Source organism: Quercus lobata, chromosome 3 (genome assembly GCF_001633185.2).
Source record: "Quercus lobata isolate SW786 chromosome 3, ValleyOak3.0 Primary Assembly, whole genome shotgun sequence".
NCBI lineage: Eukaryota > Viridiplantae > Streptophyta > Magnoliopsida > Fagales > Fagaceae > Quercus > Quercus lobata.
The window spans coordinates 33,294,826-33,311,205 of NC_044906.1; the positions used below are offsets into that span (position 1 = coordinate 33,294,826).

The window sequence follows — 16,380 nt, forward strand, 5'->3', positions numbered from 1 at the left end:
AAGAAGAGTTGGTGTTACTAATATTTCAACACCGAAGTGAAATATCCAAAATCCATACTTTATCATAGCAAAGGACTTTCGTTTTTTTAGTTGGGATTGTTGTGTAGCTACCATTATTGCCTCTTATTTTATGCTAGGTTGCTAACTGATGTTGTACTCTTGACTATGAATATTAAAAAAATTGATACAAAATAAGAGAGAGAAATATAAAAGAGATTGTTGTAGCATACTTGCAAACTCGAAAAGAGCTTAATGGATTAGGAAAGTGGAAAAATAAACCATTTTTCTAAGAAGTACTTATGCAGAAGATAAGATCATGTGCAAAAGTTATGCGAAATCTTTTTTTGGCACACGTTAATAGTGGGTTAGATATTTTAAAAATATGTTTTTGTCCTTAACTGTTTTTTGCGCAATTTATCTTAATTAATTTTGGATACTAATAATAGTGTTGAAATTAAGGAAAAATGGACATGAAGAGTCCTATTTAATCAGCCTACTAAAAAATATAGTGCAACTAAGTAAACAACTAAATAGACTCTTCTAAAATAATAGTCCTTTACAACATCTTATTTATCTTACACTCCCACCTAATAATATACTGGTCTTATTGCACGCACTCCGCGTGTGCATGAGGCTTTTTTTTTTTTGAGGTATACTATTATAATTTTTCAATCATTCCAATTTGAGACTTACACATTTGTCCATAATATTACACATTTGCAATCTTTTATACAGCCAAAAGTTTCATGAGGTTAGCTCCAAAAAAATGAACACAAAAATAGCATTGAAAAAAAAAAAAAAAAAATCCACACACGAGCATATGATTTCAATGCTATTTTGGTTTTCATTTTTTTGGAACTAGCCTCATGAACCATAAAATGCTATTAGTAACAACATTGTAAAAATTGAAAAAAAAAAAAAAAAAAAAAAAAAAAAGAAGAAGCCTCATGCATGCGCGGAGTGCATGCAATGAGGCTAGTACTATTTATAAGAAAATTCTCCACCTTGAACTAGACTTTTATATACTTTAAAAATACCAATATACTCCACCTTTAAGAAGGGATAAAACTAGGAGATAACCTGGTAAAAATACATGCCTGCAAAATAGCATCACTCTCCCACTAATATTATATCCAAAACAAATCACTCTGGTGTGCAATTACAAAAAGAAAACAACTCCCTATCAGAATAGAAATTTAATTTCAAATTTTAAATTAAACATAACTTCCACGATCTTAATCACTTTTGATATGATTCTTATCTCTATCCTCATATTCAAAATTTAGCTAAACATAACTTCCAAAATCTATTCCCTTTTTGTATGGCGCTTATTCTGAGATTATTACGTTGATACTCATGTATTGTTGCTCTTGGATATGAGGCTTATATTTGCAATCTCGCTGGAAAAAAATCCCCATCCCATGTGGTTGGTAATTTTTATTTTATTTTCTTCCTCTCGCTTTGAAACAGTACTCTCTTTCACTTGCTTGCAACTACGTTTCCTTTGTTTCCTGTTTGGCTAAGGAGAAATGTGGAAAAGAACAGAAAACCAGAGCTCTGTTTGTCATTCCAACGCATGGTTGCTAAGCTTAGTGCTTTGTCTCACCGAATTATCAATTACTCTGGTTATTTCTTCTTTTTTCTTTTTTACGTTTTTGGGTTTTGAAATTATGGCTTTTTTTTTTCTTATGTGTTCTGTTCTGTTATGTGTAAGCGGGATTGAAATTGTGGGGTTTTTAATCTTTGCTCAAGCTTTTTAATTTTTAATTTTTTTTTTCTTTTTTGTTTGCTGTGTGATTATTACAGAGGACTATGCTTCTTTAGAAGAAATTAAAAGAAATGACAAAATGTTAGCAGTGACTTTTGATAGAAGTTATTTCATGACTTCACGGCAAAAATGTAGAACTGAGCAATGTTAGCTACTGAATCGTTTTATTTTTTGGATAGCAATCCTTTGAGTCTCTTCAATCTTCACATACCAACTTTCTTTTCTCACTTCCTCATTCTCCCTTCTATATTTTATCTACAATCTAAACCAATGCAGTTTATTTGGCTGGTGAGGATTGATATTTGTGACTTCATCTGTTTGAAGCTCTAAACCAATGCAAAACGATGTTGATATGGAGCAGGGGACATTTGAGATCGACATGGGTGTAAGTTGTTCATAATTTAACACTTATTTATATGGAGGAGGGGACACTGCAGTTTGATATTTTTGACTTTGCGTGTTTGACACTGCAGTTTGACATATAGAAACTTTACCCAAGCATGGGTAGGTTTTTCATAAATTACAATTTATTTCTCTATTTTTCCAAATCAACGATTTGTTATTATTTTTCTATGAAAATAGTACGATTATTGATGTTTTTTTTGTTCTGCACGTTCAAAACCATATTGGACTTTTTGGAATGTTAAAAAGGGTTGTTGGGAAAGGAAAGAATAGTGTTGATGGGCTACAATTGTAATGTGTTTGATGTGGAGCATTTGGAATGAGGGAAAAGCCTGAACTCTTAAAGGGATTGAGCTGTCCCTCCAATAGCTTAAGGTTGTATCTGTCAAATTATTTTTCCAGCTCTCAGCAAGCAGCATTTGATTAACCTATATCTTTACAGAATTTCCTCAGATTTGTATTTGATTTTAGTACTTGATGACAAGTAAAGCCCAATTTTTTTTCCAAAGAAAACCATGTGTGATATTTGAACATTGGCAAACCAAGTACCATATTGCAGAATAAGAGCACCAACACTTATCCTTTCTATAAAAACAACACAAACTTCTCCTCCATCAAACCATTTCCAAAAACACCAAGCAGATGCTGATGGTAAATCCTTATCAACATCTCTCATTGTTTACGTTTATTCATTTTTATTTCTATTTTATACTTAAAAATTTTAGAACACATGCTTTTTCAACAAGAATCAACGGATCCTATCAGGATTTTCATACCAGTAGATCAAGCTTTGGCATCTTCATCTGCTCCATCAATGACTTAGTAGCCGAAGACGTTAGAGAGAAGAAGTATTGACATGGTCATGCAAACCTTTCTTTCACACTTCAAATTAGAGAAAAATCCTTCCCATCAAAAAGTAATAATTTTTCTTATTAAATTTCAAGCCTAAAATAGGCATTCTTAATAAATATATTTCCTTCTTTTATCTATTTGTGATATTTGAATTGCACAATTGTATGTTGTTTGAAGTGACATGATTATACGGCTTTTTTTTATTTCATTTTATAGGATTAAACCAATTTTGATCTTATTGTTTCCCTTTAGACTTTACTTTAAAGCTTAGAAACATTAATCATCGATATTTATGGGTTTGGGACTTTTTCTGTCATTATGTTGTGACAGATTTCTTTACTCTCATAATCTCATTGCGGCTTGCAATTTCTCTATGATAGAACAATTTAAATAGAGAAATTAACAGGAGAGAAATAAGATCACTAATTATACAGGAAAAAACATCAATTTAAACTTCTACCCCCCTCCTTTGGAATATTTATCTGTTGAGTGGTTTGTTCTTTAAAATGGAATTCACAACTTAAAATTTGAACGAATCATCTTAAAACTTAATGTTTGAGCTTATACATTATTATTAGCAAAAGAGAATGTGGATCTTACTTAATTCAAAGATGAGTTTAATATTGTGCTATGGTCATGGGCTTATTATAGCTGCAGAATTAACATTGTTGTATTGTTCAAAATTGGGTAATAGTTCCTTCTTTTTACTGTAAGTAAAAGATTATAACAATAAACCACTAAACAGGGGCACAACCAAGTATCAAAAACTAAGAAATTTTATTAATCATTTAGTTTCTTATAAGCGTGACCTCTCCATTGGTATGTTATTGACTTATTGTGTGGAGGTAGAGGTTATTTTGATGTAAGTTTGGATATGAATTAGGAAGAAAGAACCATTAGGTGCATTTGAAAAGAGAAATGATACTTTTTTTCTTACTATTTTCTAGCAAACTTTGTTCCTAATTTAAGCTTCTAAGTCTAAGACAGGTAAACGTTTTGGTGTTTCATTTCAATGTAGGAATGGTAGAGGTTGCAATATTTCAGGATTCAAAGGAAGACTACTACTATACTGTTATCTTTGAGGGTGCTTTCTATCCTGCTTTTAGACATGAGAAGGAATTGTATTATATTGATGACAACTAGCAAAGAGGTAGCCAATTCAACTCTGGAACATATAAGACCAAGATGGCAAGACAAGTTGGTGCTGAAGCATTTTGAAAAGATATGGAAGAATAAGTTGTTAAGTACTGAATAACCCATCAAGCATTTTTGTGTCCCTTCCTATCTACTAATAGGGGAACAGAGGGAATTGGCAAAACAAGCTTCTTTGCCCTATGTGTTTTCTTATTTGGACTTAGGTTCTGTGTAAAGTTGATGAGGATAAGGAAGAGCTCAAGGAAAAAGAAGATTAATTATACCAAGATTCAAGAGTTATGGTTTTGTTTTGATGTCGGACCCTCTTAGCACCTTTGATAGGTCATTTTTGTTATTAGTATCGAGTCTTTTAGGTTGAGAAGCTACTGGATTAGTTTTAATTAAGTTCTACTAGAATAAGGGTAATTTGGTAATTTTCAAAAATCTGGAACGAGTTGTCCTTGGCCATACCAAAGGCCTATGAGTCTTATTTTATATTTACGTATTATTAAGTCTTTTATTTAATTATAATTAGTATTCCTATTTATTAGGAATAGGTTGTTTAGAGTCTAGGAAAAGGATAACTATAGCATCTACATAAAGGCTCTTTTGTAGTCATGTTATTTCAAAATATTGTAATTGATTAGTAAAATTCAGTAGCTTATTTTAAGCTTTGTTTGTGTGATGCAAACTTCTCTGAGGTGTGATGCCAAGGAGCCCTAGGTGTGATGCTTAGGAAGACCTAGGTCTGATTGCCTAGTGTTTCATTTATGTTATTTTCTATTTATCCCCTGTTTCAGCTCCAAAACAGCCATCAACATTCATTCTTTTCTAACCTAAACTCTTAAACATCAATTCTTATCCAAGAATTCATCAAGAAACCTAGTATAGTGCTGAACTTCTTAACGATCCTACATCAAATTGGTATCGGAGCCCAAATCAACACTATTAAAGCATGATAGATCCAAAAAGGCAAAACTATATATATACAATAGTTGACAGATTTGAAGGGTTGCATGCTAGTGTCCTTCACAAAAGTAGAAATTCAAGCAATAGGTTTGATCCTTATAGAAATCCTTATGAGAGACTTGATTATCACAATAAGGCTGGAGACATAATGAAGAAAGTTCGTGTAGAAGTACCATATTTTGCTGGAACAATGATGCCTGTGTATTTTCAAATTGGCTTGCTTCTTTGGAAAGTTATTTTGAGGGGTATGACATGTCCGATGAGAGTAGCGTCAATTTTGCTATTATGAAATTTATTGGACAAACTTAGATCTGATGGAGAGAAGTGGAGTATGATTGTCGATATGCTAGACAACCTCCAATTGTTAGATCGGATGACATGAAGCAACAGCTAAAACAAAAGTGCGTGCCTTGTTGTTATGAAGATGAGCTCTTAGAAAAATTCACTACTCTTAGGCAAGGTAATATGTCAATAGTTGAGTATATGAACAAATTTGAAGACCTCAAAATTTGATGATCCACAACAAATCTTAGTCCAATTTAAGTTAGGATTAAGGGTTGAAATTCGTAGCCAAATGATTACACAATGAACTCACACAATTGTTGAGGCATTCCAATTAGCTTTAAAGATTAAGAAGCGTTTGAAGCAGTCCCTTACGAGAAGGTTTTCTTCCCAAGTTGGAAGGTAGTAAATATTAAAAATTTGTCAGGGGAATGTCCCTCACCGTTGTTAAAGGGTTCATCTCTTTCTTTAAATCGTGGCCCAAATCTAAATTAGAAGAAAATTGCATTTTTGGAGAGAGAGAGACCTGAGTCACAAAATCCATATTTATTTATTTATTATGGGTAACTTCCATGCCCTTGCTTATCTTTGAAGTTGGGATTTGGGACCAGCCGAAGTGGCTTTATCTCTATCCAACCCCACCCAAAATCCATAAGTGGCATTGAAATAATTTTAACAAACTTTAAAACTACGTAATAATAAGGATAGTGATTCCATTATGAATGTGACTAATAAGTAGTATTTTTTTATTTTATTATGGTACTAGAAAGTTAAGAATTTACCTTATAATAATTTAGTTAGTATTGTCCAACTGCAAGTCTGCAACATATCAGAATGAAAATCCATGCTTCATTATAAATATAAATGAAAAGAAAGACACTAGAATATGGAAATATAGAAATATAGAATCATATATAGTTTGTGGCCACACTTCCTCGTCCCTTGAGCTAAGAGCATTTGTCCGTATGGGTTTTATTCAACTTATTTAGCTTATCTATAATTTTTTTAATTTGTTAAAAATATTTTTCTAAATACAACTGCATTTTTGTTTAATTTATTTTTTTAGCCTAATAAAAATTAATGAAAAAATGTTCCTTGTTCACAAACGGGGGCACATGTCGACCCCATTCAGATATATAGTGAGACACATAGAGAGAGACCTTAGCCTTCTCTTCGCCCCTTTTCTTAATTCATAATTATTTTCAATTCCATTTTTATCAATTCTCACTCAAAATATAATTCCATTTCCCTTCCTATATTCTAATTTTTTTAAAGGGTTCAGGTTTACAAATAATATAAAAAATAAGAACAATTATGAGTAAATATCAACTTTTCAATTTTTTTTTTGACCTCGATGAAGTCTATTCCCCTAAATATTAACAGTAAAAAAAAAAAAAAAACTCTCTAATACCTAAACTCTCCAATTTTTTTTTTTCTCCTGTACTAGCTCACAGAAAAAAATATTGAAATTTGAAATGGACTCATCTGTCATGAAACTCACAAAAACAATTAAAGTTGGACCTACTCTACTTAGGGGCAAGGGGACCCCGTAATTTTTTTAAAATAAATATTTTTATGATAATAAAAAAGAAAAGAAATACTACAGCTCCGTTTGGGTAAGGCTTTTTGATTTTGCATTTAGAGTAAGTTACATTTTTTGGCTGGTCCATGACATTGTTTATGGACCAGCCAAGTACAAATTGCAGGTGAATAGTAAATTTGAGCAATAAAATATATTTTGTTGTAGTGTTTTTGAGTAATAAATTTTCAGTTTTTAGCTTAGCGCACCAGTTAGCTGGGATGGTCGTGCGGCTATTTGAATGAAAAAAAAAAAATTCCCTTAAATTTTTTTTTCAGTTTTCAGCAAAATAAGTAGTATTTAAATGCATACTATATAGTTATATACAAATTACTTAATTAGATTCAAAATAATACACTTGAGACTCCCTTAATTCAACTGATCATAAAAGAATTAATAAGGTTTTTAAAAAACTATGCATAATAGTTAACACTTAAAAGCTAAAACTTAAAACTTAAATGAAACTATATCCAAAATACTTGTTACATAAAAAAGTAAGAAGCCTAGAAAGTTTAATTACTTCTTTTTTTTTTTTCTTCTTTTATATCTATATTTTTAATGAATCCGAAGGTTTAAATTAGTTTGAAAATTGAAAGAGCTATGCAATAAATTTAGATTGGGTAATCTTATTCTTACCAACTCTAGATTCGGGCACCACTAAAAGTCTATAACCGAACCATTAAAGAACGAAGCGTGAGTCGTCAAGAATCAAAATTCAAGACTCCATCCACTCACTTTCTCACTCGCTCCTCCAAAATCTCTTTCACTCTCTCTCTCTCTCTCCAATTTTCTTACCAAACCAAAATGCAATGCTTTACTAAATTTTGATTTCTCCAGATTTGGCTGAAACATCTTTTATAACTTTCCTAAATCACAAAAAGCTTCATGGCTGTCCCTGTTGAGGAAGCCATTGCTGCCCTCTCCACATTCTCACTTGAGGTATAACATAACAATCATATATTTTCTACTTCTCTTAAATTTCTTCATTTCGATCTACTCTTAAGCAATCTTTAATGTTCAGTATAAACTGAGAAAAAAATTTAAAGAAAATTGTATAATGTGGTTTCTTTTGTAATTGTGTAGGATGAGCAACCAGAGGTGCAAGGACCAGGGCTTTGGGTGTCAACTGAGAGAGGTGCCACTGAGAGTCCAATTGGTATGAATTCTTTAGAACAGTTTTGGTGGTTTATGTTTCTTTATGGAAGAATGAGATTTTCTTTTTTCTTTTTTTTGAGAAACAAAAAAGTTTAGGATGCTTTGCAATTTTTTTGTGAATTTTTGAAGCAATAGTCTCTTTTTTTACACGAATGGTGGAACCTAGTATGATTGGCTCTCAAAATAGTGAATAATAAGTTCAAATCTGTAGGGTGCGTCCAATTTTGTTGTAATTGAGGGAAAACCTTGTTTAACTCCCAATTTGGGTTTTCGCTTGCCAATTGCGGTTCAACTTCATTTTCCTGGATCTGTGCTAATAGTCAATAAGGATTAAAGATTTGTAATTTGTGTCATTGCGATTTTTTATTTATTTTTTTAACTTGATCATTTTACTTTTATGGGCCTTGGTATTTAGAAAGCTTCTGTATTTGGAAAATGGAGGAAAAAAATTTTGGTTTATATATATTAGTTTTTTTTTCCTTCTTTTTTTTTTGGGGGGGGGGGGGGGCAGATAGAAATTTGGTTTATATATTTGATGGAGTGTAATGGTAACAAATTCTCTGATAGCTTTTATATAAAAATTTTTACACAAGAAAGTCTGGGAAAATCATCCTTGTTTACTATTGCGTGAAAAATGGAACAATTATAAGAAAGTTGTCAAATATGTAATGTGGCTATAATATGTCATAGATGGCCAACCCTCTAATTGTTAATAATCATGGTGTGTAGGAAAATCATTGATATCAAAATTATTAAATAATTAAATATGTCATATGGTTTCAATTAAAAAAAAAAATAGAAGGGTTAAATGCTGTAATATATAGACATTTTATCAAATCGTAAAAGAAAAGTACAAAATATATAGCTTAAGTCCCAAAAAAAATTTATATAAGCAAGTAAGGGAGAGAGAAAAGTGAGGTAAAGAGAAAACGAGGGAGAGAGAAAAGTGAGGTAAAGAGAAAACGAGGGAGAGATAAAGGGGGAAGGGGAAGGGGGGAAAAAAAGGTTTAAATTAAAGGTATCTTACAGAAGAAAAACTTTGTCTCACCAATTTTAGCCATTCAATTTTTTTTATAAGATAACCTTTTTTTTTTTTTTTTTTTTTTTTTTGAGAAACGTTATAAGAATAATTAATAATCTTATTAAAAAAAAACCTAATAATTAATAGTCCATAGAATTTCTTTTTTTCAGAAACTATTAATAATGAAGTAAAATAGAATTTTAATAATTACTTAAAATAGAATGAATAATTACATAAAATAGAATAAAATAATATTAATTATCAAAATATTGCTATATAATTAAATATTAACACGACATCACTGTACCTCTTTTTTAGCTAACACCTCCAAGCTCTATCTCTCTCCACATGCACAAGCACACATTTCTACCATGGCAGGATGTATGTCCACATTTCTTTTCCTACATTACATTGTTGTGGCTAGCATTAAGCCTCTTCATATTAATGAAATCATGCTACTATCTTTTATATATATAAAAAAAAATTCTGTGAATCTCTTGCCTCACTATCCAGATTTTGTCCTTCTCTTGAATCTCCTCTCATGAGGGGTTTGTGGAGTCACTTAAGTGTACCCCAGGAGACTAGTTAACAAAAAGGTGATGAAAAAAGAAAAAAAGAATGTATGTGGCTATTATTATACAAAATGAAAATTTTTGTTTACTCTCCCCCTCTCCCATGCTCCAAATGAAAAGGAAGAAAAGGGTGAAAGGTGGCAAAAAAAAAAAAAAGTGCAAATTTTCACAGAATGTCAATGGCTGGATAGAAGTTCTCATCTGTTAATGTTGTTGTTATTATTATTATTATTATTATTTATAGATGTTAAGTTGTCTTTGCCATCTATGGATATTGAGACTGTCTCATCAATTGACTAGCATTGGCATTTGGTTTGCTAATCTTCTTTGCTAGGGGTAGGGCTTCATATAAAAGGTCAGATAATGAACTTATTGGGTTTCAAGGTAGTGAGGGTACTTATTGATATTTTGGTATTAACAAGTTGAATCTGGGTTTTGACTTGTTACTTGGTTCCATAGATTGAAGAAGAATAGAAGACTCCGTCTCCTCCCTCATTTGATGAGTAAAATGCCACAAACATGAATCTGGACACTGCTTGAAGTAATATAGAAGTTATTTGTGTGTGCCTAAGGAAGAGCAATTTGGGCTTCAGAAGATTGGTGGTCTGGAACAGAGTTATAATGAAGCTCTTTTCTTCTTGGTTACAAACAATATTTCTGTTTGGTTGGATTTGGAGTAGTGATGATATATAAGTTTATAACAGGTTTTGTTGTCATATTTGAAGGCCACTTGGGTTTTTTTATATGCGCTTCAGAGGCAAATTTTGCATACTGCTGGGTTTCTGTAGATAGTCATGGGTGGAATTTCCCAATGGTGAGAACTGAAAGTTTGTTAGAATTAAGGATAGATGTTCCTCTGAATTTGTCCATGACATGATAGTTAAGGACAATTATTTGAGTTGCTGTTTGGGGGTGGGTTTTCTTTGAAGTCTAACAGTATGAAAAGGGCCCTCCTGTCAGGAACTTTTTTGGTTCCCCAGGGGCAAAACAAGATTTTATTTGGTGCAAGAATGCTTTCTGCTCAGGATAGGATTTTGAGTAGAGGTTCTTGTTTTTTATGTGGAACATATGAGCAGTGCTATGCCTTTTATGATTTTGGAAGCAGAGGATTGGAGAAATTTTTTTTGGACTTGGGAAGTAGTTCTGAAGGGCATGTCTGTGAGGCTGTTAGAGTTCTCAGTGAGGACTTGTGGTAGGGACAGAATACTATTGCTTGGAGGGCAGTGTTCCTGTGTGTGATGAGGAGCATTTGGTTGGAAAGGAATAAGTGCATGTTTGAATGCAAGGATAATTGTTCGGAGAGCTCAAAATGGGTTTTCTCCAGGATTTTTTTTTTTTTTTTTTTTTGATTTTGGAAAGATCCTCTTTTCACAGCTTTTTGTTATTCTTTGAGCAATGTATGTGTCTAGGGACAGCATGGTTAGAACACACACACACACACACACACACACAGGCAGGTGCCTGCACAAACATGTGTTTGTGTGTTTCTGGGGGCATAGTATGGTTTGAACTGTAATTAAAAAATGCTTCCTTTTGTAGAGTACAGTGATGTTTCTGCATATCGCCTATCTTTATCAGAGGACACAAAAGCTCTCAATCAGCTGGTATGTACTTCTTGTTTTCTCAATTTGCTGTCTTTTGAAAGCATAGAAGTTATTGTCTAAGAATTTACCTTCTTTTCAGAAAATTGGGATGTTTAAATGTCAGATGTAAATGCAAGTTGAAGTCTATAATTACAATTTGATTCATTCTTTAGAATTTTTCTACTATTGTCATTTTATGAGATGGTGACTCTGTAAGATGTGCAGAATGTCCTTATCCAAGAGGGGAAGGATATGGCATCTGTGCTTTATACATATCGCAGTTGTGTCAAAGCGCTTCCTCAGGTCAGTTTTGGGTTTCGTTTGTAATACTTTTTTTTTTTGTTTTTTTTCTCTGGACATCAAGTGCATGCATGGTCATTGTTGCTAATTAGCATTATATGGAGAACTGTGCCTGCAATCATTTATCTAAAACTAGTTCTTTATGCTTATATATATAAATGTGTGTACGGCTTAACCTGACTAATATGTTGAGGATTCATAGCCGACCCCTAAAAATTTTGTTGTTGTTGTTGTGGTATGTATTTTTGTATATATATGAGTGTGTGCATACACATAGTTGCATATATTATTTATATCACAGTTTCTAAAATTGCATGCCTCAACATATATTGAGGTGAGGCACACCTACACTGCCCCAATGCATGAAAATTTTACTGGCCCTCTTGTAAGGTACGCAGAATCTTTTTGAGGTGCACAATGGAAAATAGCATGCCTTCTCTGCTTTTAAATCAGAACTGTATGCTGACTAGTGCCTATTAGTTATATAGATATTGGAAATTTGGTTGAATTTTTTTAATAACAAAGTTACATGGTTGTTGATAAAAGATAATCACCTGTTCTTTACTTGAAAAGAGAGCCCTATGTATGTCAAAATTCTCAGTCATATCATTATTAAAAAAAAGGATAAAATTTTTTTTGGTAGTCACAAGTTCAAAGTAGGATTTGGACCCAATGCCTCTGGCTCTGTGACATTCTTTTTTTTGGGGCTTAGTTTTATTCCATCCTTGCATAATAAATATACTGATTTTCAGCATTGTGTGTGTATATATATATATATATATTCTATCACGGTTTAAAAAAAAAAAAAAAAATTTCCATGCACAATAGTAAGACTAATATCAAGCCAATAATAAGACAATAATGCAGTTGTTATATGATCAACTTACATTGCCCTTCGCACAAAAATGGGTCATTATTTTTATCTTTTTTTTTTATTGCATTTATGTCATGCAGAATTAACTAAGCTAGGCAGTTACTTAGGATTCTAAACATGATAAGCTGAGTCCTGCTTCTTTCTCTAAGAACATTGATGAGTTCAAGGCGCCAATCTCAGGTTTTGCTGTTTGTACAGTGTGTAGAGGGTATGGTTCTATGGGATCAGATATACAAAGTTTCAATGCAGTCTGGCCACATAAGATATTCATCAGACCCTAAGATGGTTTTTGTTTGGTCTATTCTTATATGGGACTGCTGGAGTCTTATGAGTAAAAATACATACTTTAATCTGATATTGAAGATGATCTCAAGCCTTGTGGACAGGCTATTGTGGCTTGATGAACTTGGAATAATAAATTATCTTTTAGGGAAGTGAGGGACAGTCTATGTAAGATGTGCATTCTAAAGTATGTGAGGTATTAGCATTGGACTTGAAATGAAAAATGTATGGGTATTGGGAATGTGTAACATACAATTTGGTTGAGTTTATACCCGGCAGGTCTGTGTCTATCCAAAAAAGAAAGAACCTTCCCGTCTGTTTGAACTTGAAGTTCTTTTACATTTTCACAAAAATCTGGTATTTCAAAATGAATGAAGTTCCTAGTTTGTATACTTTCAGTCACTTATATACTTTATCATGGCCCAAGGACTGCTGTATAGTTGGAATATGCATTGAATGATAATTATCAGCTTATGCTTTTAGGATTGTTAGTAATTTATCATATTTGCAGTGCAGGTGGTATTGATTTTGTATCTGTCTTTACTCTATACCTTCTATTTAAGTTAATAAATCTGTGTGTTGGATCCCACTCATTAAGACGCAGAGTGTTAAAATATAGAATAAAAGTTAAATTTATCCTCTTCCATATGCATAGGCTTGTGGGATTATGATAATTTATAAATAAAAATGTATATTGGCAGCTTCCTGATTCTATGAAGCAAAGTCAAGCTGACTTGTATCTGGAAACATATCAAGTTTTGGACTTGGAGATGAGTCGTTTGCGTGAAATTCAACGATGGCAAGCATCGGCTGCATCAAAAGTATGAGCTATTGTTTACTCTTTTGTTTTCTGTTTTTAAGCTTGAGTCAAACTTCCAGTTCCGATTATAGTTGTTTTGTGATGCAGTTAGCTGCTGATATGCAACGCTTTTCTAGGCCTGAGCGCCGCATAAATGGCCCGACAATCACTCATCTCTGGTCCGTTTTATTTATTTATATATTAATTTTTGGTCTGGAACTGATGCCTCATTTTTCTGTTTTTGATACTACCTCATTTCAAGTGATGATGGCTAGTAGCTATCCCCTTAAGACATCTTTCTCTATTTTAGGTCCATGTTGAAGTTACTTGATGTCTTGGTGCAACTTGATCATCTCAAAAATGCCAAAGCAAGCATACCTAATGATTTCTCTTGGTATAAGAGGTATGGAAATCATCTTTGGTCTATATTATTTTGCTATATCTTGGTTACATCTCCTAGGCTCCTTGAAGTGGGTTTACATACTATTTCTTCTACTTGTTCTTTTGATCATTAATGACCTATTTTTTCTACATTTTTTTTTTATTGGTAGGAATAATTTTATTATAGAAAGACTACTTCATGTACAAATGACACAAAGAAGCCTAAAGAATTACAAGAAGCAAAAAAATTGTATGCAAAACAGCAATGACTATATAAATGATGAAATTGAATTACTATTCGTAAAATCTTAAGTGCGAGAACACTTTACGGAACTGGTGAAGGTTGCTAATAATCGAGACCTTGTAATTTCTTCATCTTCGAAAGTGCCTCGATTGCTTTCCCTTCATATAGTCCACATCAAACATAATGGAACAATGTTCCGGAGATCTGATGAATGCTTATCCACCCAAATTCTCCATCCAAACAAAAGATTGATGATCTTTTTTGGTAAAACCTGCAAAATCCCAAAGGATCTACAAACAAAGCTCCACAAATTGAATGTAGCAGTGCAATGTATTAGGGGATAATCTACCTGTCTCCCACACTACTCCGACACATGCAACAACCCACAATCATATATTTCCTATTGAGGAGGTTCTCACAAGCCAGTATCTTTTCCCATGCCATTGTGCAAAAAAGAACGAGACCCTTTGTGGGGCCTTAACCTGCCAAATGCCTTTTTGAGGGAGGAGTACAACATTTGTACCTGAACCCCTTCGAGTAGCATAGAAAGAATGAACACTGAATTCGCCACTCCTTTTCAGCCTCCACTGTATTTGCTCACAATCCTCTCTTATGGGGTTCATGAGAATCTAGAAGATGGAGAAACGAAGCCATCAAATCTAACTCCTAATCATTAAAGGTCTGAAAGAATCTTACATTCCAACTCCTCTTCTTTTCATTCCATCTCACAAACAAAGCTTCCACTGAAGCATGTCTAACTATGGAACTATCATACAAGGTAGGAAAAGCCACCCTCAAAGGTTGATCTCCATACCAATGGTCCTGCCAAAACCAGAGCTGATTGCTAGAGCCAACATCAAATTGAATGTACTGAAAAAATCTATCCCATCCCATCCTAATGCTAGTCCACAAACCACATTTATGTGTGTCTCAAATAGGTCTTGTACACCAACCACCCCACTCCTTTCCAAACTTCACAGCTGCTACACGCCTCCATAATCTTGTTTCCTCTGCCCCAAATCGCTACAGACACTTCCCTAAATGAGCTTGATTGAAGGTAGTAAGCTCCCTTATCTAATCCTGCATTAGCTATAGGAGTACACACCTTATCCCATCCTACCAAATGATGTTTGAAATCATCTCCCCAACCACCCCACAAGAAGTTCCTTTACAATCTCTCGATCCTATTGGCCACACTGGTGGGGATAGTGAACAAGGATAAATATGTATAAAATCTATCTCAATCGTTTCTACATCATTATAGCAAATCTGTCTTGTCACACAAATTATTCATCAATTTTGTACTAACATTATAAAATCTTTTAGCCACCATATAATTAGGATCTAAGCTGATTTAATCTGCAATCTTTCAAATTTAGCATTTTAAGGATTTAGGCTTAGGGTTTGATTTGGATTGTATTAGAGGTATGACTGTTGTTATGGTAATGCCCAATAAAAGAAAAAGGAAGAATAGAGTAGTAGTTGACAGATTTATAGGTCCTGCAGTGGATTTAAATCTGATTCTTAAGAGTGCAAGTTATATCTTTTAAAAGATTCCAAATGAAAAGACCAAGGATGGCCTATGGTGCATGTCATCTGAAGGGAAAACACTTTTTCAACTGTGGTGCTAAGATTGCCAAGCCCTCTTGTTCCTCCCTCTGGCCTATTAGGATAGCATGGGGGCACCTCATCTCGTCATCTGATCATTGCTCATTCTTTGTTGGGCCAAAGTGTTTGGCCTTCTCGAGGCCCATTCATGCCTTTTTGACCTATCACATGGTAAAGAGAAGAGAGTACAAAAGAATAATAAACTGATCATACTGAAGAAAGATTTTGAATATGACTTTGGATAGAAAAGAAGGAAATGAAAAATGTGCAGAAAAACTTTCTTCCATGATGGAAATGGCAAGTCTCGGACAGGCTAATATTAATTGGGTATGCTCTTTTCATAGGGTTAGAAGATATTCAAAGCAGAAATCTTAGGCAGGATAGACAATGAAAGAATGCACTGGAATTTTCATTCTTAGATACAAGGAAGTGGGTTTCTATTTAGTAAAACAACGGTGCTGAAACTCCCTTTCCTTTGATGTTCTGGGTGTGCAATTGTTTCTAAGTTGTTTCAGTTGGTGGTTGAGGAGGGAGGGAATTTTTTCTCCCTTAAGATTTTCGAACGGGGAAAATAC

General features: G+C 33.3%; 1 protein-coding gene across 3 annotated transcripts in view; it reads left to right on the top strand.

Moving 5' to 3' along the window:
- The first annotated feature begins 7,605 nt into the window (after window positions 1-7,605).
- LOC115981519 (protein PIR) overlaps window positions 7,606-16,380 on the top strand; it is a 43,361-nt gene continuing 34,586 nt past the window's right edge. The window contains exons 1-7 of one of the 3 annotated variants that reach the window (XM_031103716.1): window positions 7,606-7,925; window positions 8,070-8,142; window positions 11,274-11,338; window positions 11,543-11,620; window positions 13,475-13,594; window positions 13,681-13,751; window positions 13,883-13,975. In XM_031103716.1, coding sequence (XP_030959576.1) covers window positions 7,872-7,925; window positions 8,070-8,142; window positions 11,274-11,338; window positions 11,543-11,620; window positions 13,475-13,594; window positions 13,681-13,751; window positions 13,883-13,975 — 554 coding nt within the window. In that variant the 5' untranslated portion in view covers window positions 7,606-7,871. Of the gene's footprint in view, window positions 7,926-8,069; window positions 8,143-11,273; window positions 11,339-11,534; window positions 11,621-13,474; window positions 13,595-13,680; window positions 13,752-13,882; window positions 13,976-16,380 lie in introns of those variants that run through there. The other 2 variants (XM_031103713.1, XM_031103715.1) reach the window with 2 other exon arrangements.